This window comes from Oncorhynchus clarkii, chromosome 5 (genome assembly GCF_045791955.1).
Source record: "Oncorhynchus clarkii lewisi isolate Uvic-CL-2024 chromosome 5, UVic_Ocla_1.0, whole genome shotgun sequence".
In the NCBI taxonomy this organism is placed as follows: domain Eukaryota; kingdom Metazoa; phylum Chordata; class Actinopteri; order Salmoniformes; family Salmonidae; genus Oncorhynchus; species Oncorhynchus clarkii.
Genome location: NC_092151.1, coordinates 79,398,016 through 79,424,274, shown reverse-complemented (window position 1 = coordinate 79,424,274; position 26,259 = coordinate 79,398,016). Strand labels below are relative to the sequence as shown.

General features: G+C 43.2%; 2 protein-coding genes across 2 annotated transcripts; both read left to right on the top strand.

Moving 5' to 3' along the window:
• Window positions 1–13,436: 13,436 nt before the first annotated feature.
• LOC139410240 (forkhead box protein Q1-like) lies at window positions 13,437–15,284 on the top strand. The gene has a single exon (XM_071155714.1). It carries the CDS (start codon window positions 13,693–13,695, stop codon window positions 14,746–14,748), a length of 1,056 nt encoding a protein of 351 aa, XP_071011815.1. The 5' UTR covers window positions 13,437–13,692; the 3' UTR covers window positions 14,749–15,284.
• Window positions 15,285–21,482: 6,198 nt separating this feature from the next.
• LOC139410242 (forkhead box protein F2-like) lies at window positions 21,483–26,170 on the top strand. Its single transcript, XM_071155715.1, has 2 exons — window positions 21,483–22,986; window positions 25,932–26,170. Exons 1-2 carry the CDS (start codon window positions 22,014–22,016, stop codon window positions 26,108–26,110), a joined length of 1,152 nt encoding a protein of 383 aa, XP_071011816.1. The 5' UTR covers window positions 21,483–22,013; the 3' UTR covers window positions 26,111–26,170.
• Window positions 26,171–26,259: the final 89 nt, after the last annotated feature.

Genomic DNA, 26,259 nt, shown 5'->3' with positions numbered 1-26,259 from the left:
GTGTCAGGATATTTGCCTTGCATTGGCATATAGACACAAGCACCACATATTAAAAACATTTTAAACCAAAATGGCTGTTCAAGAAGGGGAGCCATGAAACCTTTAGTCTAATCAATTTGTCACTTCCCCCTCCTACTCATGTTAGGTCAAGAGCCCTGCTGTTAAACTGCACATATATATGGACAGAGAGGGGGGGGTACTAAGGTGAAAGGGTGTGAATAGTTAACGTACAGGGAGGCAGGTAGAGATTGAGAGACAGAGAGAGTAGGGAGGAGGAAATGGATTGCAAAAGGGGCCAAGAGAGATGCCTACACATCTGAGCTATAACACGTATAGAACATGTATCCATACCGCTGGTACTAAACACCAGGCTTAACCTGGTGTTTAGTACTGTCGTTGCAGTAGGACGTGTGTATTTGTCTTTGTCTTATCCCGTGTCTTAACCCGTGTAAATAGTATAGTAATAGTATATACTTTCCTGCACACCGCCTCACCCAATGTGGTACGGATCTGCTATTTTTATTCCTTATAACTGGAACTTCCATCCGGAGCTAGCCAGCTAACTAGCTACTAGTCTTTGTTAGCCACGGCAAGCGGTCTTCAACTTTTTCCCTGTCATCAGCTAGCCTTAGTTCGGACAACACCTGCCAGTCTACACAGCGCGATATCAACCCAGAGCATATCGGACTGCTTTTCTCTACCATATCACCAGATTCCTGCCGCTCCGGATCATTACACTGGATCATCGCAGCTAGCTAGCTGCAAACGAGTGGCTACTGTTAGCTAACGCCTCTGTTCCGAAACAAGCACCAGCTAGCCTTGAGCTAGCCTCGAGCTAGGCCCATATACCAGCTAATTCTAGGGCTACAATGCCTCCTTTGCCTTTATTGTTGACACAAAGCCCCGCCGATCCATCACGACTGGACTACCGATGTGAACTCCCGATGTGGTCTCAACAGGCTATTCTGTTACGATGTCGCCAAAGATCCATTTACTAGCCCCGGCCCGATAGCTTTTCTGAAAGCTGTGTCCCCTGCTCGCCTAGCGTAGTAGTGACTACCGAACGGCACCCTGACTCACCTATTGCTGCTCTTTCATAAAAGTGCCATTGTTTAAAGTGGCTAGTGATACATGTATTACATAAAGATGGCAAGATGCAGTAGATGGTATAGAGTACAGTATATACATATGAGATGAGTAATGTAGGGTATGTAAACATTATATTAAGTGGTATTGTTTAAAGTGCCTAGTGATAAATTTTTCAGCAATTTTTCCATTATTAAAGTGGCTGGAGTTGAGTCAGTATGTTGGCAGCAGCTACTCAATGTTAGTGATGGCTGTATAACAGTCTGATGGCCTTGAGATAGACGCAGTTTTTCATTCTCTCGGTCCATGCTTTAATGCACCTGTTCTGACCTCGCCTTCTGGATGATAGCGGGGTGAACAGGCAGTGGCTCGGGTGGTTGCTGTCCTTGAAGATCTTTATGGCCTTCCTGTGACATCGGGTGGTGTAGGTTTCCTGGAGGGCAGGTAGTTTGCCCCCGGTGATGCGTTGTGCAGACCTCACTACCCTCTGGAGAGCCTTACGGTTGTGGGCAGAGCAGTTACCATACCAGGTGGTGATACAGCCCGACAGGATGCTCTCGATTGTGCATCTGTAAAAGTTTGTGAGTGCTTTTGGTGACAAGCCAAATTTCTTCAGCCTCCTGGGGTTGAAGAGGCGCTGCTGCGCCTTCTTTACCACGCTGTCTGTGTGGGTGGACCAATTCAGTTTGTCCGTGATGTGTACGCCGAGGAACTTAAAACTTACTACCGTCTCCACTACTGTCCCGTCGATGTGGATAGGGGAGTGCTCCCTCTGCTGTTTCCTGAAGTCCACGATCATCTCCTTTGTTTTGTTGACGTTGAGTGTGAGGTTATTTTCCTGACACCACACTCCGAGGGCCCTCACCTCCTCCCTGTAGGCCGTCTCGTCGTTGTTGGTAATCAAGCCTACCACTGTATTATCATCTGCAAACTTAATGATTGAGTTGGAGGCGTGCATGGCCACGCAGTCGTGGGTGAACAGGGAGTACAGGAGAGGGCTCAGAACGCACCCTTGTGGGGCCCCAGTGTTGAGGATCAGCGGGGTGGAGATGTTGTTACCTACCCTCACCACCTGGGGGCGGCCCGTCAGGAAGTCCAGTACCCAGTTGCACAGGGCGGGGTCGAGACCCAGTGTCTCGAGCTTGATGAAGAGTTTGGAGGGTACTATGGTGTTAAATGCTGAGCTGTAGTCGATGAACAGCATTCTCACATAGGTATTCCTCTTGTCCAGATGGGTTAGGGCAGTGTGCAGTGTGGTTGCGATTGCGTCGTCTGTGGACTTATTGGGGTGGTAAGCAAATTAGAGTGGGTCTAGGGTGTCAGGTAGGGTGGAGGTGATATGGTCCTTGACTAGTCTCTCAAAGCACTTCATGATGACGGATGATGTAGAACTAAGAACAGATATAGCCCTTGGTTCACTCCAGACATGACTGCTCTTGACCAGCACAAAAACATCCTGTGGTGTACTGCATTAGCATTGAATAGCCTCAGCGATATGCAACTTTTCAGGGAAGTTAGAAACCAATATACACAGGCAGTTAGGAAAGCAAAGGCTAGATTTTTCAAACAGAAATGTGCATCCTTCGGGCGGCAGCGTAGCCTAGTGGTTAGAGCGTTGGACTAGTAACCGGAAGGTTGCGAGTTCAAACCCCCGAGCTGACAAGGTACAAATCTGTCGTTCTGCCCCTGAACAGGCAGTTAACCCACTGTTCCCAGGCCGTCATTGAAAATAAGAATTTGTTCTTAACTGACTTGCCTGGTTAAATAAAGGTAAATAAAAAAAAAATAATAATCCTGTAGCACAAACTCCAAAAAGTTATTGGACACTGTAAATTCCATGGAGAATAAGAGCACCTCCTCCCAGCTGCCCACTGCACTGAGGCTAGGGAACACTGTCACCACTGATAAATCTACGATAATTGAGAATTTCAATAAGCATTTTTCTACGGCTGGCCATGCTTTCCACCTGGCTACCCCTACCCAGGTCAACAGCTCTGCACCCCCCACAGCAACTTTCAACCTCTCTTTCTAATCTTCTGAGATCCCTAAAGATTGGAAAGCTGCCGCGGTCATCCCTCTATTCAAAGGGGGAGACACTCTAGACCCAAACTGTTACAGACCTATCCTATCCTACCCTGCCTTTCTAAAGTCTTCAAAGGCCAAGTTAACAAACAGATCACCGACCCTTTAGAATCCCACCGAACCTTCTCCGCTATGCAATCTGGTTTCGGAGCTGGTCATGGGTGCACCTCAGCCACGCTCAAGGCCATTGATTAAAGACAATACTGTGCAGCTGTATTCATCGACCTGGCCAAGGCTTTCGACACTGTCAATCACCGCATTCTTATCAGCAGACTCAACAGCCTTGGTTACTCAAATGACTGCCTCACCTGGTTCACTAACTACTTCTCAGATAGAGTTCAGTGTGTCAAATCAGAGGGCCTGTTGTCCGGACCTCTGGCAGTCTCTATGTGGGTGCCACAGGGTTCAATTCTCGGACTGACTCTTTTCTCGGTAAACCTGTATATCAATGATGTCGCTCTTGCTGCTGGTGATTCTCTGATCCACCTCTACACAGACGACCATTCTGTTTACTTCTGGCCCTTCTTTGGACACTGTGTTAACAAACCTCCAGACGAGCTTCAATGCCATACAACACTACTTCCGTGGTCTCCAACTGCTCTTAAATGCTAGTAAAACTACATGCATGCACTTCAACCGATCGCTGCCCGCACCCGCCCGCCCATCTAGCATCTTTACTCTGGACGGTTCTGACTTAGAATATGTGGACAACTACAAATACCTAGATGTCTGGTTAGACTGTAAACTCTCCTTCCAGACTCACATTAAGCATCTCCAATCCAAAATTAAATATAGAATCGGCTTCCTATTTCGCAACAAAGCTGTCACGTTCTGACCTTAGTTCCTTTGTGATGTCTTTGTTTTAGTATGGTCAGGGCGTGAGTTGGGTGGGCAGTCTATGTTCTTTTTTCTATGATTTGGTATTTCTGTGTTTGGCCTGGTATGGTTCTCAGAGGCAACTGTCAATCGGTGTCCCTGATTGAGAACCATACTTAGGCAGCCTGTTTTCACCCTTGCGTTGTGGGTGATTATACTTTCTGTTTAGTGTGTTTTGCACCCGACGGAGCTGTTTCGGTTGTGCTTTTTTTGTTTCTTTGTTTGATAGTGTTCAGTTTAAATAAATAAGATGAACAAGTACCACGCCTCGCTTTGGTCCTCACCTTCTTCCACCGACGACCGTTACAAAAGCCTCCTTCACTCATGCTGCAAAACAGGCCTTCGTAAAACTGACTATCCTGCCAATCCTTGATTTCGGCAATGTCATTTACAAAATAGCCTCCAACACTCTACTCAGCAAATTGGATGTAGTCTATCACAGTGCCATCCGTTTTGTCACCATATACTACCCACCACTGCAACCTTTATGCTCTCTTTGGCTGGCCCTTGCTTCATATTCGTAGCCAAACCCACTGGCTCCAGGTCATCTATAAGTATTTGCTAGGTAAAGCCCCGCCTTATCTCAGCTCACTGGTCACCATAGCAGCACCCACCCGTAGCACACGCTCCAGCAGGTATATTTCACTTGTCGTCCCCAAAGCCAACTCACCTTTGTTCACCTTTCCTTCCAGTTCTCTGCTGCCAATGACTGGAACGAATTGCAAAAATCACTGAAGCTGGAGACTTATATCTCCCTCATTAACTTTAAGCATCAGCTGTCATAGCAGCTTACTGATCATTGCACCTGTGCACAGCCCATCTGTAAATAGCCCACCCAACTACCTCATCCCAATATTTGCATTTATTTTTTGCTCCTTTGCACCCCAGTATCTCTACTTGCACATTCATCTTCTGCACTTCTATCATTCCAGTGTTTAATTGCTCAATTGTAATTATTTTGCCACTATGGCCTATTTATTGCCTTACCTCCCTAATCTTACTACATTTGAACACACTGTATATAGACTTTTCTATTGTGTTATTGACTGTACGTTTGTTTACTCCATGTGTAACTCTGTGTTGTTTGTGTTGTACCGCTTTGCTTTATCTTGGCCTGGTCGCAATTGTAAATGAGAACTTGTTCTCAACTGCCGTACCTTGTTAAATAAAGGGTAAATAAAATATAATCATCTGAACAGTGTAAATCTGAGCTCTAGGGGCTGTGTTAGCTTTAGGTAATAATCGCTCACATATACAACACACAGCAAGTGTGTTTGTGTATGTATGTATGTATGTATGTGTGTGTGTGGGGGGGGGGGGGGGGGGGGGGGGGGGGGGTCAGAGAGACATAATATGACATTTGAATTGTCTTTATTCCTTTGGAGCTTTGGTGAGTGTAATATTTACTGTTAATTTGTATTGTTTATTTCACTTTTGTTTATTATCTATTTCACTTGCTTTGGTAATGTAAACATATGTTTCCCATGCCAATAAAGCCCCTTCAATTGAATTGAATTGAGAGAGAGTTGGGGGTTGGGGTTGGAGAGGGAGAGAGGGAGAGAAAGGGGTGGGAGGGAGAGAGGGGGGTTGGAGAGGGAGAGGGAGAGAGAGAGAGAGAGAGAGAGAGAGAGAGAGAGAGAGAGAGAAAACTATGGTAAAACAAGGTTACTCTGTACCTCAAAATGTCAATTTTTTCAGTGAAGCTGTTTCTTGTGTGAGGCAAATAGCAATTTTCTGAGCTGTATATTATTAATCTATAATCAATCTCAATGCTCTTTCAAGGAAGGCTGCTTAATCTTATCCTGATACCATTTTTGCTTGAATTAGGCTCTGTAAGTTTACACTGACCAGAAACATTCTCTAACTGTAAACAGCTCTGTTTATGTATGTTGTTGGCCCATTCACTCAGAATTGCTGGAAACAATTTTGTTTTGGAAACACAACCAGAGGGGAATTATATACCTGGTGCAGCTGTAACTCTATCCAGACATTATGCTACAGCCATGTATACTGTACTGTGCGACTGGCTCCAGTTTCAGCATAGGCCTATTCCTACTGTAAACCAAATCATGAAACACACTGCATATTATTTGAGTTAAGACCGTCAAACCAGACAAACATTTTCAATAGGATAGGCAGGTTTGCCTTGATATAGCATACCACATTTGAGAAACATGGACGAATGTCTAATTCTGACATGAGACTGTAAAGGCTATAGTTGCAGCCGAGATCTAGAGGGACTGGATGAGATGTTTTTAGGAGTTGGAGTAATAAGATATGTATAATGATATGTTAATTGATATAGGCCTACTGTGGTGGATAAGTTAAAGTATTCTGTTAACATGGTTCAGAGCTATATTTCTTTCCAATACACAAATATTCGCTTTGCACTGTTGCCTATAGGTGTTCGAGTAGATAGGAATGTTATGCGTCATTTTCTGTACGTTTACCGGTGGATTGGAACGTTAATTAAACCTTATACACAGATTACTTAGATGACTTACTATAGACCCGGTGTATGGGAGTAGGCTAGGCCTATGCCACCATGTTCGGACGTTCCCGGGTGAATACATTTAACCCTGACAGATTTTGGTTAAATAACTGCCTTCGCAAATGAGCAGTAGCAACAAGGTGGATTTATTGCGAGGAAGAAAATGACCTGGGAAATATAAAAATAGAAATACATAATCTACTGATGATATAGGCTACTGTGATGTTATTTTCCAGAAAGAGGAAACAGGGCACGTATAATGTATTAACCTCCATCAGGAACTCATTAAATCAGACGAGTGTTGTGTTTGGTTCCAGCGCGCGTGGCACGTAGCCCGGTGTCCCCTCTGTACCTATGGGTCGTGGAAGGGTCTGATCGTGACTTATAATGAGTCGAGAGAAAGTCTGCTAGGGAGAGGTATGCTAAGGAGTCGGGGTGAGATAACTGGCAATGGACATCAGTGGCCGCTGTCTGATCGCAACGGTTGAGATGCGCAAACTTGGTCAGTTTTTTTATGGAAAGGAAGGGAACATCTTTCTCCAAGAAAATATCAAATATGGCGCGCTGCTTTGCGTATGTGAGAAAAACACAGGCCTAAGTGGTATCAAAGGGGTAATCATTGGAGCACGTCTCGCTCACTCGCTCGCTTTCTCTCTCTATGTATATATATTTCGCTCTCTATTAGACACATACAACGTGAAACAAACAAGACACAGAAACCCAGCATCCAATACAGTCTGTTTAGTATCCTCAACACAACAGACCAGACTCCACAGGTGCATCTCTTGACTTGATGCCAGGTGCTCAGAGTCGCTGTGTTCCGGGTACTGCACCTCACGCATGCCGCGTCTTGCGTGCCCAAGGTGATAATTACGCACTGACTACGTGTTTACTGAAGTCTCGAGCTATCTCCTGACGTGGGAAAATGTCGACGTGTGTTAAAGAATGCAGACACATTAAAAATAGCGTTCCAGAATGGGTTCATCGTTCTATCTGTTTGGTAGTAGGCTGAGGTAGGAGTCTCATGCCACTGTCAGTGTCAGGCCTACTGACAAGTGATTTTGGAGTGAGGCCGTGAGAGAAAGCCACAGCAAACATACAGACTGGACTGTGTGTGTGTGTGTGTGTGTGTGAGAGAGAGAGAGAGAGAGAGAGAGAGAGAGAGAGAGAGAGAGAGAGAGAGAGAGAGAGAGAGAGAGAGAGAGAGAGAGAGAGAGAGAGAGAGAGAGAGAGAGAGAGAAATGTGCGCATCCAGCCAGCAGAACCAACCGCGGGTCGCGCGGGCTTGTTTGCCTGCCCGGTGAACCCGGTAACGCACACAGGCAGGCAGCGGAGCGCGAGGGAATATTTCACATTCATCCTAAATCCAAATAGCCTACGGGCTGCGAAGAGGTGTGGCGGAGAAGACAGTTTAATGATTATCACTCACCCCGGGCAAAGCTCATAACTCATGTAACTTTCCGACCTTTTGCTGCGTCGTTACCCCTGCTTAGAGAGAGAGAGAGATTGAGATTTTCCCTTTTGTACTTTAACTATTTGCACATCATTACAACACTGTATATAGACATAATATTACATTTGAAATGTCTTTATTATTTTGTAACTTTTGTGAGTGTAATGTTTACTGTTAATTTTTATTGTTTATTTCAATTTTTTAAATTTTCTATTTCACTTGCTTTGGCAATGTAAACATACGTTTTCCACGCCAATAAAGCCCATAATTGAAATGTAATTGAATTGAGAGAGAGAGAAAGAGAGAGAGAGAGAGAATTCTGAGAAGTGATAAAAACATATGCACTGATGAGATAAATAATGCTGATATAGGCTATAGGTCTAGAGTTAAAAATCTCAGACCACCCATGTCGCCAAGTGGTCTCATCACTCTCCTGGTCTCGTTGGTATAAACTACTGCATGTCAAGCACTAATCCACTGGGCACAAACTTCAATTCAACGTTTTGTTTCCCTTTCACTTGAACTTCTGTGCCATTCTGTGAACTATACATGACCTTTCAGGTAATCCTCGCTTTGCAAATGCAGGCCTTGCCTTTATTTTAACCAGAGTTTACATATTTCATTACTATGGAGCTAACCTAATCCCATCTATTTTTACTGTGTTGTCATCTCGGTATTGACTCAGCAGTACTTCCCCTTTCCAGAGAAGTCATATGTTGATGGAGGAGGCCCCAACACCTTGTATTATCATGGGGCCTGAATTTAAGAATGTAAAATGTACTTTAGGATTAGGCTAAAAAACGGTGTATGTGTATGCATGCGTGTGTTTTATGCACAACCTTTGATATAGCTCTTAAACTTTGTGGGAGGGGGGGGGGGGGATGTTATTCTCTGGGAGGAACTTTCAGAGCTCCTAACATTAAAGACAGATTAAGATGCCTGATAGATACATAACAGAAGAGGGGATGATTCAAAGACTTCTTTCCTCTTTTGTTGATCTTTGTTTTTTTTTTCAAGAGGCAATTTGAATACGAACTTCCGACAACTTTCTGTGAATGGTGCAGGATAGTTTCTTGGCTTTCTCAACACATTTAAGGAACTTGACAAAAAAGCGTTATTTTCTTGGTATTTTATTACTTCGCACATGGTTACAATTCATTTCAATATTGGTAATGTTCTAGGGACGTTCTCCACTGGTGGGAATGTCAGTGCTTCAGCATAAGGATTTCCTACAGGTTTCTTCATGGGTCTATTCAAATTTAATTGTTTCGAGAACGTTAAGAAAACTTTCCATGAAAACCACAAGAAAACTTTAAAAGTTATAAGAATGTTATTTAAAAACATATACATTCCGTTCTCAGCATAAACAAAACTTTTATTTTCTACCTTGTTGAGTATGTTCAGGTGTGTTGGCGGGCCCACTCAATGGTCACACCTGATCTTAATGACTGCTTGTTTCCTTTGAAATGAGGTCTGTTTGAATAGACTAAAATGAACAGCGTTGTATGACTTTAAAAAACATGGCACGCTATCTCCATCCTGGTTGTGCAGTGGACAAATTCCATCGATAAAGAACAGAAGATCATAAATTCGAATCTCACTGACACTGTGTGACAATAAAAAATACATGTGTTTGCATGATTAATGCCTAAACAAATCAATTTCCTTGTGTCCTATCTGTGCTTGCAGTTAAGAACAGTTAACCCAAACTAAGCTACACTACACGACCAATGTGGACACCTGCTTGTTGAACATGTCATTCTAAAATCATGGGCATTAAACATGGATTTGGTCCCCCTTTGCTGCTAAAACAGCCTCCACTCTTCTGGGAAGGCTTTCCACTAGATGTTTGAACATTACTGTGGGGACTTGATTCCATTTAGCCACAGGAGCATTAGTGAGGTTGGGCACTGATGTTGGGCGATTAGGCCTGGCTCGCAGTCGACGTTCCAATTCATCCCAAAGGTATTGGATGGGGTTGAGGTCAAGGCTCTGTGCAGGCCAGTCAAGTTCTTCCACACCGATCTCGACAAACCATTTCTGTATGGACCTCGCCTTGTGCACGGGGGCAACATGCTGAAACAGGAAAGGGCCTTCCCTAAACTGTTGCCACAAAATTGGAAGCACAGAATCATCTAGAATGTCATCGTATGCTGTAGCGTTAAGATTTCCCTTCCCTGGAACTAAGGGTTCTAGCCTGAACCATGAAAAACAGCCCTAGACCATTTTCCTCCTCCACCAAACTTTACAGTTGGTACCATGCATTGGGGCAGGTAGTGTTCTCCTGGCAGCCACCAAACCCAGATTTGCCTGTCGGACTGCCAGATGGTGAAGCCTGATTCATCACTCCAGAGAACGCATTTCCACTGCTCCAGAGTCCAATGGCGACAAGCTTTAACACCACTCCAGCCGATGCTTGGCCTTGCCTATGGTGATCTTAGGCTGGTGTTGGCTAGGCCATGAAAACCTATTTAATGAAGCTACCGACGAACAGTTATTGTGCTGACGTTGATTCCAGAGGCAGTTTGGAACTCGGTAGTGAATGTTGCAACTGAGGACAGAGGACTTTTACGCTTTACGAGCTTTAGAAATTGCCGGTAACGTTCTGTAAGCATGTGTGGCCTTCCACTTCACTGGTGAGACGTTTTTGCTCCTAGACGTTTCCACTTCACAATAACAACACTTACAGTGCCTTGCGAAAGTAGTCGGCCCCTTGAACTTTGCGACCTTTTGCCACATTTCAGGCTTCAAACATAAAGATATAAAACTGTATTTTTTTGTGAAGAATCAACAACAAGTGGGACACCATCATGAAGTGGAACGACATTTATTGGATATTTCAAACTTTTTTAACAAATCAAAAACTGAAAAATTGGGCGTGCAAAATTATTCAGCCCCCTTAAGTCAATACTTTGTAGTGCCACCTTTTGCTGCGATTACAGCTGTAAATCGCTTGGGGTATGTCTCTATCAGTTTTGCACATCGAGAGACTGACATTTTTTCCCATTCCTCCTTGCAAAACAGCTCGAGCTCAGTGAGGTTGGATGGAGAGCATTTGTGAACAGCAGTTTTCAGTTCTTTCCACAGATTCTCGATTGGATTCAGGTCTGGACTTTGACTTGGCCATTCTAACACCTGGATATGTTTATTTTTGAACCATTCCATTGTAGATTTTGCTTTAGGTTTTGGATCATTGTCTTGTTGGAAGACAAATCTCCGTCCCAGTCTCAGGTCTTTTGCAGTCTCCATCAGGTTTTCTTCCAGAATGGTCCTGTATTTGGCTCCATCCATCTTCCCATCAATTTTAACAATCTTCCCTGTCCCTGCTGAAGAAAAGCAGGCCCAAACCATGATGCTGCCACCACCATGTTTGACAGTGGGTTCAGCTGTGTTGCTTTTACGCCAAACATAACGTTTTGCATTGTTGCCAAAAAGTTCAATTTTGGTTTCATCTGACCAGAGCACCTTCTTCCACATGTTTGGTGTGTCTCCCAGGTGGCTTGTGGCAAACTTTAAACGACACTTTTTATGGATATCTTTAAGAAATGGCTTTCTTCTTGCACTCTTCCATAAAGGCCAGATTTGTGCAATATACGACTGATTGTTGTCCTATGGACAGAGTCTCGCACCTCAGCTGTAGATCTCTGCAGTTCATCCAGAGTGATCATGGGCCTCTTGGCTGCATCTCTGATCAGTCTTCTCCTTGTATGAGCTGAAAGTTTAGAGGGACGGCCAGGTCTTGGTAGATTTGCAGTGGTCTGATACTCCTTCCATTTCAATATTATCGCTTGCACAGTGCTCCTTGGGATGTTTAAAGCTTGGGAAATATTTTTGTATCCAAATCTGGCTTTAAACTTCTTCACAACAGTATCTCAGACCTGACTGGTGTGTTCCTTGTTCTTCATGATGCTCTCTGCGCTTTTAACGGACCTCTGAGACTATCACAGTGCAGGTGCATTTATACGGAGACTTGATTACACACAGGTGGATTGTATTTATCATCATTAGTCATTTAGGTCAACATTGGATCATTCAGAGATCCTCACTGAACTTCTGGAGAGAGTTTGCTGCACTGAAAGTAAAGGGGCTGAATAATTTTGCACGCCCAATTTTTCAGTTTTTGATTTGTTAAAAAAGTTTAAAATATCCAATAAATGTCGTTCCACTTCATGATTGTGTCCCACTTGTTGTTGATTCTTCACAAAAAAATACAGTTTTATATCTTTATGTTTGAAGCCTGAAATGTGGCAAAAGGTCGCAAAGTTCAAGGGGGCCGAATACTTTCGCAGGGCACTGTACAGTTGCAGGGCAGCTCTAGCAGGTCAGAAATTTGATGAACTGACTTGTTAGAAAACGTGACATCCTATGACGTGCCACGTTGAAAGTCACTGAGCTCTTCAGTACATTCTATTGCCAATGTTTGTTTATGGAGATTGCATGGATGTTTGCTAGATTTGATATACCTGTCAGTGACGGGTGTGGCTGAAATCGCCGAATCCACTAATTTGAAGGGCTGTCCACCTACTTTTGGCCATGTAATGTAGCACTGTTATAAAACTTCTTAATGAAATATGTTCTCAGAACTTTAATTACTTTCAAATAACCTATCATGTTAATTCTCAGAATGTTAATTAAATCTCCCATTAAAACTTTCAGAAAACCATAGTAAAACGTAGTACATAGTAGAACCTCCATGCAACCTAAAAATGTTAGTTCGCAGAACAGGCAATATTTTTACTTCCATTCTCAGAATGTTTAAAATTCTTTCCATTTTATTTTCCCACAACTTCCAAGGAACCAAATGTGCTAGCTGGGTGGTTATTATGCAAAGGAACGGAAATGTTAGATTAGACCTCGAGCAAGGTGTTTTAGTTCAGAACCTCTGTAAATGTATCGATTAAATATAATTGTAAATCAATTCAAGAGTGACCTGAGATTCTCTACAAACATAAACATTACAAACGTAAACACATCTGTGTGTGCCTGTCTGGTAAATGCACGCCATCTAAGGAGAAACTCTTTTCTGATACACAATCTACAGTCACGCAGGTGAGTCACTCACTCAGGTGTGTGTGTGTGTGTGTGTGTATATGTGTGTGTGTGTGTGTGTGTGTGTGTGTGTGTGTGTGTGTGGGTGTGTGTGTGTGAGAGAGAGAGCGAGAGAGAGGGAGCGAGAGAGTGAGATTGGAGCTCTAAAATATATGAACAATACACATAGTTCTTCTCCCCTCCTCCTTCTAACTTTAGCTTTCTATATGTTTATGTTTGTTTTACATACTCCTGTGTGGCACAAAGGAGCGTGCAATCATAAATCCCTCAATCGCTTCAATGGATTTGAGATTACTCTGAGTTTGAGACGCTAGACCACGCCCCCCGTGGGCTGTCCCTCGCGGAGGGATTATATTATAACAGGGCGCGTGTGTCTCCGGAGACAAATCTACTTTCAACTGCTAAACAGGCACGAGTTTGGGTGCCTCCCGTTCCTCTGTACATCGGAGCTCCTCGGACCGAAACAGACAGACAGGTGCACTGACTCCACCACTGAAACAGACTCACTGGCTACACCTGCGCCTCTCTAAAGAACAACAACAGACAGACAGATTTTCTTACTTTCTGATTAGGAGAATCGCGCTGTACTGCAACGAACTCTGACAGCTACACACTGACAGGTGTGAGGAGAAGGGGGAAAACAATACATATAAAAATGAAACTTGAAGTGTTCTCCGCAAGCCACTTCGTTCAGAAGCCTATGGAGGTTTGCAGTCACAGTGATGCGGAAGGTAGCGTCCCCTCTCCCCTATCCGGGGACGAGCTGGGCTCAGACGGGGACTGCGTGGCCAACAGCCCGGCACCTGCTACCCCGAGCAGCAGCGATGGCAAGGGAAAGCCCTACACCCGCAGACCCAAGCCGCCCTACTCCTACATCGCACTCATCGCCATGGCCATCCGGGACTCCGGCAGCGGCAGGTTGACTCTGGCCGAGATCAACGACTACTTGATGAAGAAGTTCCCGTTCTTCCGGGGCAGCTACACCGGGTGGAGGAACTCGGTGCGCCACAACCTGTCGCTGAACGACTGTTTCCTCAAAGTGCTCCGGGACCCTTCCAGGCCATGGGGCAAGGACAACTACTGGATGCTGAACCCGCACAGCGAGTACACCTTCGCTGACGGGGTGTTCCGTCGCAGGAGGAAGCGCATCACTAAGGGCCGGTCCGGTGGTTCCAATAAGGACACCGAGACCCCTGACATCCAGACACCAGGCGAGGAGACTCGCATCTCGGCCCCTGCTTCTGTTCCCTCCCGGGAGGAGAGGGTGATGGGAGCCAAGTTCTCCAGCTCTTCCAGCTCCTTCTCCATCGATAGCATCCTCAGCAAGCCCTTCATACGTAGGGAGGACAGAGACCACACCGATAGAGACAGTGCACATGCCAACCCCGGTGCCCACCGGCTCTACTGGCCCGCGGGTTCTCACCACATGCTGCCCTACACACTGGCCTACCCACCGCTACCCGCTGTTATGGCACACGCACATGCACAGCACTCTTACCACCAGGTCAGCACCGGCGCGTCACACATGTTGAACGTGTACAGGTGCAGCCTCGCTGAGCACGCAGAGCACACCAGGGACCCACTCACAGCTCTCCCCATGACGTCGCAGGGCCACATGCCAAACTCCGAGGCTGCTTTCTCCCCTGTGAAAATGCACACAGCGCGAGTTGGCAGCTGTCATCCTTTCCAGATAGATTCATTGCTCTCCTAAAGCCAACGTAACAGACGATAATGTAATTATGTATCTTAAATTTGCCATGTGCACTTTCCTATGCGCTCTACGTTTTTCGAATGTCTTAAAAAGGGCATTTCGGTGCATTTAATTAACTGTTTCTGATTATAACAAGTCGTTTAGCGGTGATGAATAACGTAATGTGTTATTGTTGTCATGACTTTATTTCTATCTGGTTACTACTAGGACGAAGCAAATGAGTTGCAATCTGACATGCCTTTCCACTGTGTGTGTGTGTGTGTGTGTGTTACGTGGTTCTTAGGTCATTTCTAATGTAAACGACGGCTACCATGTGCCAACGATTTGAAAAATATAGTACTATGTATGTGTTGATGTAGTTTTGTATGACTTGCTGAAAAAGATTGTATTGTAAAATATTTGTTGGATTGTTGATTACTACATGTAAGGAGGCTGCACAAAAAGAAAGGGAATACACGGTCTGTTTTCCTAAACATTGATTCATGCATGGACAATATTTTTTATGAGAGAAAATAAAAACTCATTGGGGGAAAATTATCGACGCAAACCAGGAGTATTTCATTTTTTATATTGCTCTTGCCTTATCTTTACCTAAAGGAAAATAAAGAATCATCTATATTTTTCCATTAAGTATAGGCCTACTTGAAGTGTGTTTGGAATCAGAGGGTGGAAAAAGTGTGCATGGGTGATCAGAGGAAGATCCGATATCTATCTGCCTGGAACTGGAAAGGCGTAGCGCCTGGCAACACTGGCGCTGTTTTGGCATACTCACCACTTAAACGAGCATGCTGAAGTACCAGAGGAATGAAGAAAAAGATATACAATAATTTCAGACATCTGCCTACTCTGCACGGCAAGGCACAATTAGAAAACAGCAATGTTAGGCACAGAGAGGGGTATACATTCACAGATTTACAATACTTACCTCTGTCTTCCTCTCTGCCTGCACCGCACGGAACAGCACAGCTAAGGAAGCAACACTGTTAGGCACAAATTACAGCTCGGTTGAGCTATTTCTAAATATTTAAGGGTGGTGAGATCCGTCCCAGAATGGGGAGTGCTGAATTATGTCAAGTAAATCATAGAATCTGATGCTTTACACGAAGGATCATTAACTTTAACTGCAACACACGTCTAGGAAGGTTGTTCCGAGTGAGGGGGTTTGAGTTCAGTTATTACGGACATTTAGCTGCACACTAGCAAATCATGTGTAGTTATAATGTACAGTATCTATTAAGCACAGTGAAAACATACACGTCTCCTCAAGCTCTTCTGTATAGGGTCGAGGATGAAATCTCAGACTTGGGACAAATGCACTCTATCTCTAAATGTAAACTATGGTTTATGCTTAAGGATAAATTGTAGGCCTACCATAGCATGCCACCCAAGCTATGGTGTACTCATTAAACATGATCTGTTCTGTGCCGTTCACACGAGGGTAAGAAACGTGCCTGCGATCTGGGTCTCCAATAAGCATTGTACAAACAAATATAGCTTGTTCAAATATGACATTTGAATTTACTCTGCCTTGTAGCTTGTTCTCGTTTCAAGTCACACAATTCAAAATGTCATACTGAAAAAATAGGCTAATACATACTACTACTAATTATTATTATTATTATTATTATTATTATAAAACAGTGCATTTCATGTTGTTTTTTTTTAAATCACCAACATTTGAAAAATATATATTAGACCTTTTTCATCCTGCTATAGGCTATGTTGAGGATTTTTTTAAACACATGACAAACATTAAATAAATGTCCTGATTTTCTGAGTAAGATTTACAACAATATCTTTAGAATATAAAAAAAGATGTGGGATGAATTGCGACATTTAGCTGACTTGTCCACAACAACGAAGACACAGACCTGCGTATGCTAAACGATAAGCTATACAAATAACTTTTACCAAAACAATGTTTCAAAATGAAATGACCAAAAGACAGGTTGGACTATTGTAAGGGTTTAATAACGAGAAACAATCATTTTGGCTGGCTACTTCATGCGCCAAGTCTATAAATGATCACAACACACTTCCAATAAAAACTAAATGATTAGACCTTTCAACACCGACAGGGGATATATGGGGGTTATCCATAGAAGCAAGGATGCAGTCCATACGCGATGTCTCGAGCTGTCCACCGTCCTGAGGGAAACCCTTGACGTCATCACATGTAGTGTTGCCCACATTAATTACGATTCCCGTTACCCTAACAATGTTAGGCCTAATGCTATTGACAAAGTTGTAGACTATCACTAGCAAGTGCTGTATCTAGACAAACATTGTAAAATAGTATACACAGAAAATATCGTGACTAGTACAATATTTTATTGTGGACCAATGAGAAATGAGCCTATAGGCTAATGAGAAAGATAATCTCAAAAATAGCTCAATTGATAAACGATCAAATCTGAAAAGTAAAAGAGCAAATGTGTTGATACATTTGCCATTTCCCATTTGCATTTGACCCTGTCTTTCTTGCGAGGGGTTTTCAGTCTCTGGGCAGTCGATATGGGCACAAATAGAACGGAAGACATTCTTGCTTAGGCCCATACATGTTTCTACAAATACAATGCATGTGTACAAATATTTTGACATAAAACATGACCTGTCCGTCCTCCTCAATCATGCAAATTGATGCATAGACCTAGGACTGTACTATGCTAACAAAAATAAAACATGTCACTATAGTTTTACTCAGCAGTCTGCAAACTCGGTCCTGGGACCCCCCTTGGATGCACGTTTAGTTTTTCCCTTATCACTACACAGCTGATTCAAATAACCAACTCATCATCAAGCTTTGTTTAGCTGTGTAGTGCTAGGGCAAACCAAAACGTGCGCCCGGCGGTCTAGGTGACAGGTAAGAGGGTTGAGTCCCGTTCCAGGAACAATGCTGCAACCTGCAGGTGAAATCCCGGAACAGCACACCTGTATGTTACGCACTGGGCAGAGCACTAGCACCGACGGCAATAACAGGTGAACGCTCCATCAATGTAGGCCACCGTTATGTTTTCATTCTGTAGCCTAGGACTAGCTCTCTCAGGTGTGTGGAACAGGAACCAGTTCAATATATGGCGTATCCTAATAAACTGATAACATGCCTGAATCTGAGAGCAGTGCTCCATTCAATCCGTATCGCCGAAGTATCCCGGAAGATCCGCGTTCAAATGTAATTTCCGATTGAGCCGACGTAGCAGTGTTTACCGTGAAAGCAGTCTCCGCCACCGCGGGAACATTGCCTTTAATTGTCAATCGCGATATATAATACGGATCTTCAGCGCTATTGATTGAATAGAAACCTAAATATTATGTCGTTCTGGAGCAGGGTTTAGGCCTGGAGTCCAGGCACAATGTTAGGAAGTTCAAACAGTCAGTCACTCTGCAGGCCGCTGAACCGCGCCTGAGCTTCTGGAGAAAGAACCTGGTACTCTCAGCACAAAAGCCAGAGTTGAGCTGGACAGGAAGCGCGGCTGTTTGGGCGCCTGAAAGAAGACATAAAGACGCACATTGCCGTTAAAATACGCTGGAAGGAGCTATTTAAACTATATTTAATCTCTTCAAAATGAGTGAAAAAAATGCTCAGGCAAGATGTAGGCACTTGTCAAAAGAAGTGAGGAGTCAAAGTAGGCTTTAGGCCTATGAGAAGGACCAACAACCAGTGGTGCAAAGTACTTCATTAAAAATACTTGAATATACTTGTTTTTTGGGGTATCTGTACTTTACTATTTATATTTTTGACTACTTTTACTTTTACTTAATTACATTCCTAAAGAAAATTATGTACTTTTTACTCCATATATTTTCCCTAACACCCAAAAGTACTCATTACATTTTGAATGCTTAGCAGGACAGGTCCAATTCACACACTTATCAAGATAACAACACTCCTCATCCCTACTGCATCTGCTCTGGCGGACTCACTAAACACAAATGAAGCATTTGTAAATTATTTCAGAGTGTTGGACACCTGGCTATCCGTAAATTAAAAAAAAACAAGAAAATTGTGCGGTCTGGTTTGCTTAATATTGTTTTATTATTCACACTTTTACATTTACTTTTTATACTTAAGTATTTTTAAAACCAAATGCTTTTAGACTTTTACTCAAGTAGTATTTTACTGGGTTACTTTAACTTTTACTTGAGTCATTTTCTATTAAGTTATCTTTACTTTTACTCAAATATGATACCTTACTTCTTTTTCCACCACTGCCAACAACCAGCAGGCCTGTGTTCCTATGGAAAGAGTGTGTCGTTTTATGGCGTATCAAAACAAAAACAAAAAGTCAAACAATATAAAGCAACATTTTAATTTATGTAATGCACCGCTGCATTCATTTATTATTCAGCAATATCCTACATATTAAATACACATTCATAAACAGAATTCTGAGCCACATTTTTCATGAACTAATATTTGAATGGTGTAAGCCTTTGTATAAATAATCAGGGACGTTAAAGCAATATTAGCTATAATATTATAGTTGACACTTCAATATTTACCAAAGATAAAAACAACAATTTATATTGTTAGGCTGGTGTTCTTCAGGCTAAAAGGATCAAACTCGGACAGAAATGCAAAGGATATCCATCACTATTAAAAACCAGAACCCATGTAAATATGTGATATAATTGTTGTTTACTAGATGTTTCAAAACAGCTATAATAAGAGCTCCTATACGCGCTTTGCTGTGAACTCGTAAAAGCAGTGGCCAGTCTTCAAAGTGCTCTCGCGCAGAACAAAGTTTCCTCCTAGCCGCGGAGGCATCCTGATCACTGCGGGGGTCATACGTTCTGATGTCGCAGGAAATTCTAAGGCCATTAGGTTCCACAAACTTCTCTGTGTCACGGTGGAAAATGATTTTATCCTCACATCCTTTGTTGTGAAGTGTAAAGGTTATTGTTGATGGCCATTGTTTGAAAATCCTTTATATCTAAGGACTACACATGAAAGGACGGGGGTAATGTTAGACAGACACACAAATAGATGAGGAGCTGATTAGTTTATTACATATTTTATTTTCTGTCGACTTTCTAAAGCTCGACTATCCCAATATATAATGCTCGTATCATAAATGCAGAAATGAAATCCCGTAGCCCCAGTTTGAACCTTAAATTATTATATTCTGATGTGAGGTTTAGGCCTAGTCTACTGTATACAGTTGTTTACTCTTTCCTTCTAACTGTTTCAATTCAGCGGCATAAAACAAAATAAAGCTCAGTGTAAAACAAATCCAGGTGGTAGAAATGAAATGAGGGAGACTAGGCATACAAACAGAATGGGGTGATGTGATTTCGGTACAAATTAAGATTGATAATCTACATTTTACGTTATATGAATAATTTTTTGCCTATGACCAATTTTGGACAAATATTGTTTGTAGTCTTTTTGTATTTCTGTATAGCCTAGACCTACTCAACTGTAACAATGAGCTGTTTATTATAAACGTATACAACTACCAAACATAATAGGTCGGCTATTTACAAAGCATATACATACTGAAAAATGACTGAAAATTATTGCATTATTTAACTACTAGGCTATATAAACGAATATTTAACTCAATATGTTTTAAAAATATATAACATTAGGTGGTTGAATTGAAAACGAGGCAAATGCAGGCATAACAAAGGTAACCATAAAAGTCATCACCGTATAAATATTAAACAAGCTATCTGCATGATGCAGGCCTGCAATATAGTGTCAACCTTGTAACAGGATTAATACACTCTGAATTTGTAGGCCACGTTTCTGAACAAATCCTATTTCTCTCCTTGTTATCATTATTGATCATAGGGCTTTTATCTTTTAAGACTAAATAATTGCATTATGTTGGACAAATCTGTATTATGGTCTGTCTTCATAGGGGAGGAAGCTGTCGACGCCCGCGCTCCTAATTTCGGTTCTCTCTCTAATGAACGCGGGGCCCAGGGGACCGCCTCGAGCCTAGGGCTGTAAACTGACACTGGTGCGCTGTGTGTGGTATCCAAGGCCGGCCGCTCTTGATGGAAAAAGCCTGCTTCCACTCATGTCAAAGTCATTTACTCAGAACCCCCTCCCCCCCCCTTGCTCATGCATGTACCCCAGCGAAATACAACCACCTTTCCCCCGGTAGTGACTCTTACGGTTGGGTTCTGAGCGAACTAGGAAAACATGAGATAGGATTTATACTACGAGATTTATGAGCGTACACAGTTTGTTCTATGTGTTGCTTCAACAACACCGCCTTTACTGGATCGGTAGGCCATCCAACATGATATTGTTGCATTGCAACACAGAGAAGCAATTTATATTTCTTTAAGAGGCCTACTCTAATATATAATTGCCTATACTGTTATACCCTCAGTATTTCATTACAGAAAATGTTTCCGTTATTCAGTATAATGACACTTAGCAACAGGCAACAACATGCAAGAAGAGTGTTGGAGATGGAGCTCTTTGCCTTGTGTGCTGGCGTGTGACGCTGTTGATTGGAATGTCTGGGGAGGTTTGATAGATGGCATAATTGCGTGTTTTTGAGATGTCAGAGAGCAGGGGAAAGAGAGAGGGTGGAAGAGGGAGGGGGTGCGAGATAGAGAGAGAGGGGCTTGACTCTGCTGCAGCGACTGGCGGTGGAATGGGAGGGGGGCTCTAGTCGTCACTGATTTCAGGGGGGGTTTGGAGATGGGGGGGTCTTAGAGGAAAGAAAGATTTACGAAATGATAGGTGGTCGCGTTTTGTTTGGCTGAGCGGCCTTGCGCACTAAATTGAGGAGTCTTCGCGTTTCCTCCCCTTTAGGGATTAAGGCGGGCGATGGCCACCCGGTGCGCCGCAGAGCTGCACTCACCGCCACGGTGATACCGAACCGCACCGGAGCCTCTGTGTCGAACTGAACCTCCGCAAAACGCTGCATTATAACGAGCGCTCCAGCCCTCACTGGATACTCTGCTCTCATCTCTCTCCCACATTCTGACACTGCGAACTCGCTGCAGATTTTCTGCGTAATAGGAGAGTCCAACAGAACGGAAGATAGTTTTTCCTCTCCAAGCCCTTTTTTGTTGAATTCCGAAGACCAACGGTGTGTGTGATTTGTAGAGGACTTTGAGTAGAAGAGACATTACTTGCTTTCACCTTATTTGGATCATATACGTCCCTTTTTCTTTCTCTAGATCTCTTGCTCAATCTCACTCTCCTCTTTCCCCCATCTCTCTTTCTCATCTTTCCCCCATCTCTCTTTCTCTCCTCACGTCACTGCTCAGCTACGCAGTGCGTCAGCGGAGCAGAGATGACGACCGAGACGTCTCAGCAGCAGCTGGACCCACCGCCTCCCCTGAGGTCCAGCCCGGCCTCCGGTGTCCTGCACCCCGCCATGATAAGCCCACAGGCCCCCATGGACAGTTCCTCGACCGGGGCCAAAGGCAAGAAGGCGAACTCCGGACTGAGGCGACCAGAGAAGCCTCCCTACTCCTACATTGCGCTAATCGTCATGGCGATTCAGAGCTCACCCACCAAGAGGCTGACTCTAAGTGAGATCTATCAGTTTCTCCAGGCCCGGTTCCCCTTCTTCAGAGGATCCTACCAGGGCTGGAAGAACTCCGTCCGGCACAACCTTTCCCTAAACGAGTGCTTTATCAAGCTGCCAAAAGGGCTGGGCAGGCCAGGCAAAGGCCACTACTGGACCATCGACCCGGCCAGCGAGTTCATGTTCGAAGAGGGCTCGTTCCGCCGCAGACCCAGGGGCTTCCGGAGAAAATGCCAAGCCCTAAAGCCCATGTACCGGATGATGAACGGGATAGGCTTTGGTACGTCCATTTTGCCGCAGAGCTTTGAGTTTCAGGCGCCCGGGTCTCTGGCGTGTCATAGCAACAGTTACAACTTGGACATGATGACCAACTCCATGGCAGGTGGCTACGACGGGCTTAGCGGCCACCACGTACCTCACATGTCCCCGAGCCCCGGGTCCACGTACATGGCCAGCTGTCCGGTAACGTCCAACGGGGAATACGGTGGACCAGACAGTAGCAGCAGCCCTGTGCCCTCGTCCCCGGCTATGGCCAGTGCGTTGGACGGTCACGGTCATTCTCCATATGCCAGTACCTCCGGACACTGGGCGTCTCCCGGCGGCTCCCCGTACATCAAGCAGCAGCCTCTGGCCTCCAGCAGCCCGGCGTCCTCTGGGCTACACTCTGGTATGTCCCCCTACTCCCTGGAGCAGAGCTACCTCCACCAGAACGCCAGGGACACCGCCGATATCTCAGGTAATAAACGCTGTGTAAATCAAGTCATAACACGTTAATAAATAGATGTGAAATGTCATGCGTAATAACACTTGGTCAATCACAAAAAGTACTGCATTTTTTTATACACGTGGCAAACAAAAATATTTGCAGGTTGACAATTTACTTGTTCTTTGGTCAGTCATGCTGTTTTCTGGAGGCTAAAAACGCAACTTTACGCAATGCGTAATAGCCTATAAAATTGCTAAATTTGTATTTGTGAAAATTATAGTTGGCCTACCTTATAGACAATATGCCGAAAATCTTATAGACGGTCTTTTAGACAATCTCCTACATGCAGAACCAAATGTAGTCTAGTTGAATATCATTAACAGTTACAACTTTGATATGTGTGATACGCAGATGAATCAAAACTTTGGCAAAGAAAATAATTAGACTAATATAAAAGTGAGTTGTTGCGACCTAAATATGTAATGACTTGCATTTGTAATACTTCTATAAAACTATGTTGGAGATGCATATGTCTCTTAATGCATTTTCGATGTAATGTTATATTCATATAATTTAATTAAAATGACTGGTTCACGTGGATGCATCTCCTTCACATTGCAGGTTGTGTTATGGCAAAATAGCTTCCCAATTTTATGGGTTAAAATAATTGTATTGTATTTCTGATTATTAGTTTGCAACTATATTCTGTTGTGGAACTGAGGAAACTATTTGAATGACATAGGCCGAAATAATCCTATTTGAGGGACTCAAAGACACAAATATGCATGCATTATTATAAGGACAATTCAGATGAGGTGGGACATATAAGAGCAACCACAGCTTCTTACAACGGAAATGAACAAAATAGTTGAAAACTGTTCTTGAATATATAGGCTAGGCCTTGGGAAAAAATAATGTATGGGGCTGCGTTCTTGTTTACATAAATGTTTGGATAGGAGCTCGACGCAATGGGCCATAATGAAAACTGTAGCCACATTATACGCATTGCTCCTTAGGCCAGTTGACCACTTGTAATTTAGTTCATGTTCATCTAGTTTATAATGCTTATAATTTATCGAGGCTTTAACAAACGTCCAAGGGATTTCTGAGAGTGGAATTATTCCTTCTAAAGCCTCGGGGGTTACCTAAACAAAGGCTGTGCGAGTCGGACCACACTGAAGAAGAGGATTTAAACAAGCGCATAGGCCTATACCTACCCACAAGAGACTCCAAGCCTTGTTAAACTTTACGCGACTTCTTGTAACTATTTAGAGGATAAGCTGTTATCTGTGCTAGCGGGGTCTTACACGCCTCATGACGACTGTCAATCACGGCGGGTGTGTTGTCTCTGAAAATGGGGCGCAAAGGCTGCAGCGCGAGGCAGGACCATCAGGATAAATGCCTGCAGTCTCGAGGAGAGAAAACACCGCACACTGCGGGTACAGGCGTCACATCTGGAGTCCTTATGAACTTGATGAGGATCACGCTCTCTGTCACTCTCCCCATTTCCTTCTCCTCACTCTCACTCTGACAGTGTAGCTGTCCTGATATATACATACCTATCTATGACAGGACCTATGTTCTTATTTTACCGAATCAATTATTTGTCTGAAAATAATTTTAGTCCGTAAGACCTATAATTATGATGAATTAGCACGTGTGATGTTGCTACTGCAGATCTCGAGGATAAACAGTGTAATGTGTCTATATGGCCCTCAGGAGAAATGGACAATCAAGGAGGGAAAACATAATCACCCTGACCTAATTAATATTTCATACCTCTTTGTGAACGATATGGATGCCAATTGGTGTAGAAAAGCACTGAAACATAACGAGGCTGTTTGATTAGTATAAGGCCTATCAAATCACTCTTAACTTCAGTCTAACCAGATCATGTTAAGTTAAAGACTAAAAATGTAAGACTAAACATTCTCTAGGTCAAATATCTGTGTACACATACTACAATAGTCACAAATGAGAGGGGCTCACGTAAAATATGTGCACCAACTCAACTAAACTCAACAAACATTAGAGATGCTAGTATTGAGAATGCAGAGATTCAGAAGTCAAGTCATGATAGTGGTTTCCGTTTGGCTGATTTTTTAATTAAAGGAGACTGCTGCTCGAATGTATATTTAGCTCAGCATGAGCAGAGGCTACATGTCTAGGGTCTATGCATCTAATTTGCACACATCCAAATAACATATTGTATACAGTGAATTAATTGCATGGTTCAATTTGAATAATTCTGAAGAGGAAATAGGCATAACACATGCAGTTTCTTTGGATTGATTGTTTTAGTGGCATTCTCCTGAAATGGAAATACTGAGGACGGAGACATGGTCATTATTTGACCTATTCTCAAAAGGCCAGCAAATCCCTGTTTATTCAGCAATTAATAATGTATTACAGGTCAACATAACATAATATAACATAGTCTAGTAAGATAACAAATTAACAAATGTCCCTACCGTGATCGATTAGGTTTAATCTATAGATTCACTGAGAGTGATTTCTTATTTATTCGCGTGGTGTTATGGGACTACGTCTCCGCATTGTTTACTGGCCAAATTATTGGAAGATGTGTCAATTTCAAACCTTAAAATCTATATCAGAAAAATAGGCTACATAATACACTGAATACTATAACATATTTTTACACATAGTCAATGTAACGCATAAACGTCAGAGTGTTGTTATCCTATATTCTGAAAGAAAACTGTTTTTTGTTGTTGTTGAAAAGTCAAGCATTTACAATATATACATATTTCTGAATAATACTAATATGTCTGACTGCTCCTCTATGCCACACACGAGTATGTAAAACAATTCTTTAAACTTATAGAAAGATAAAGTTAGAAGGATGGGAGAAGAACTGTATTGTTCATATATTTTGAAGAGCTCCTCTCTCTCTCTCTCTCTCTCTCTCTCTCTCTCTCTCTCTCTCTCTCTCTCTCTCTCTCTCTCTCTCTCAGTGGGGATCCCTCGCTACCAAAGCCACTCCTCACCCGTGGTCGACAGGAAGGATTTTGTCCTGAATTTTAACGGCATCTCCTCGTTCCATCCCTCAGCCAGTGGATCGTACTATCATCATCATCACCATCACCACCATCACCAAAGCCTTTGTCAAGACGTCAAACCGTGTGTGATGTGAGCAGGAAATGTAGTGCGCGTAAAGGCCCAAACTGTGCTCTGGAGATGAGAATGAACACAAAATCGATTCTATACATGTCTGGCGACAGTTTAAACCCAAATAAATGGCCTGTCATCTTACTGATGAGATCGAACAATGGGGACAGTAGC

What these genes read in the sequence shown, in the direction of transcription:
- LOC139410240 (XM_071155714.1), top strand. Translation starts at nt 13,693, where the DNA reads ATGAAACTTGAAGTGTTCTCCGCAAGCCACTTCGTTCAGAAGCCTATG.
- LOC139410242 (XM_071155715.1), top strand. Translation starts at nt 22,014, where the DNA reads ATGACGACCGAGACGTCTCAGCAGCAGCTGGACCCACCGCCTCCCCTG. An exon ending in GGACACCGCCGATATCTCAG is followed by an intron (nt 22,987 to 25,931) that starts GTAATAAACGCT and finishes TCTCTCTCTCAG; the next exon opens with TGGGGATCCCTCGCTACCAA.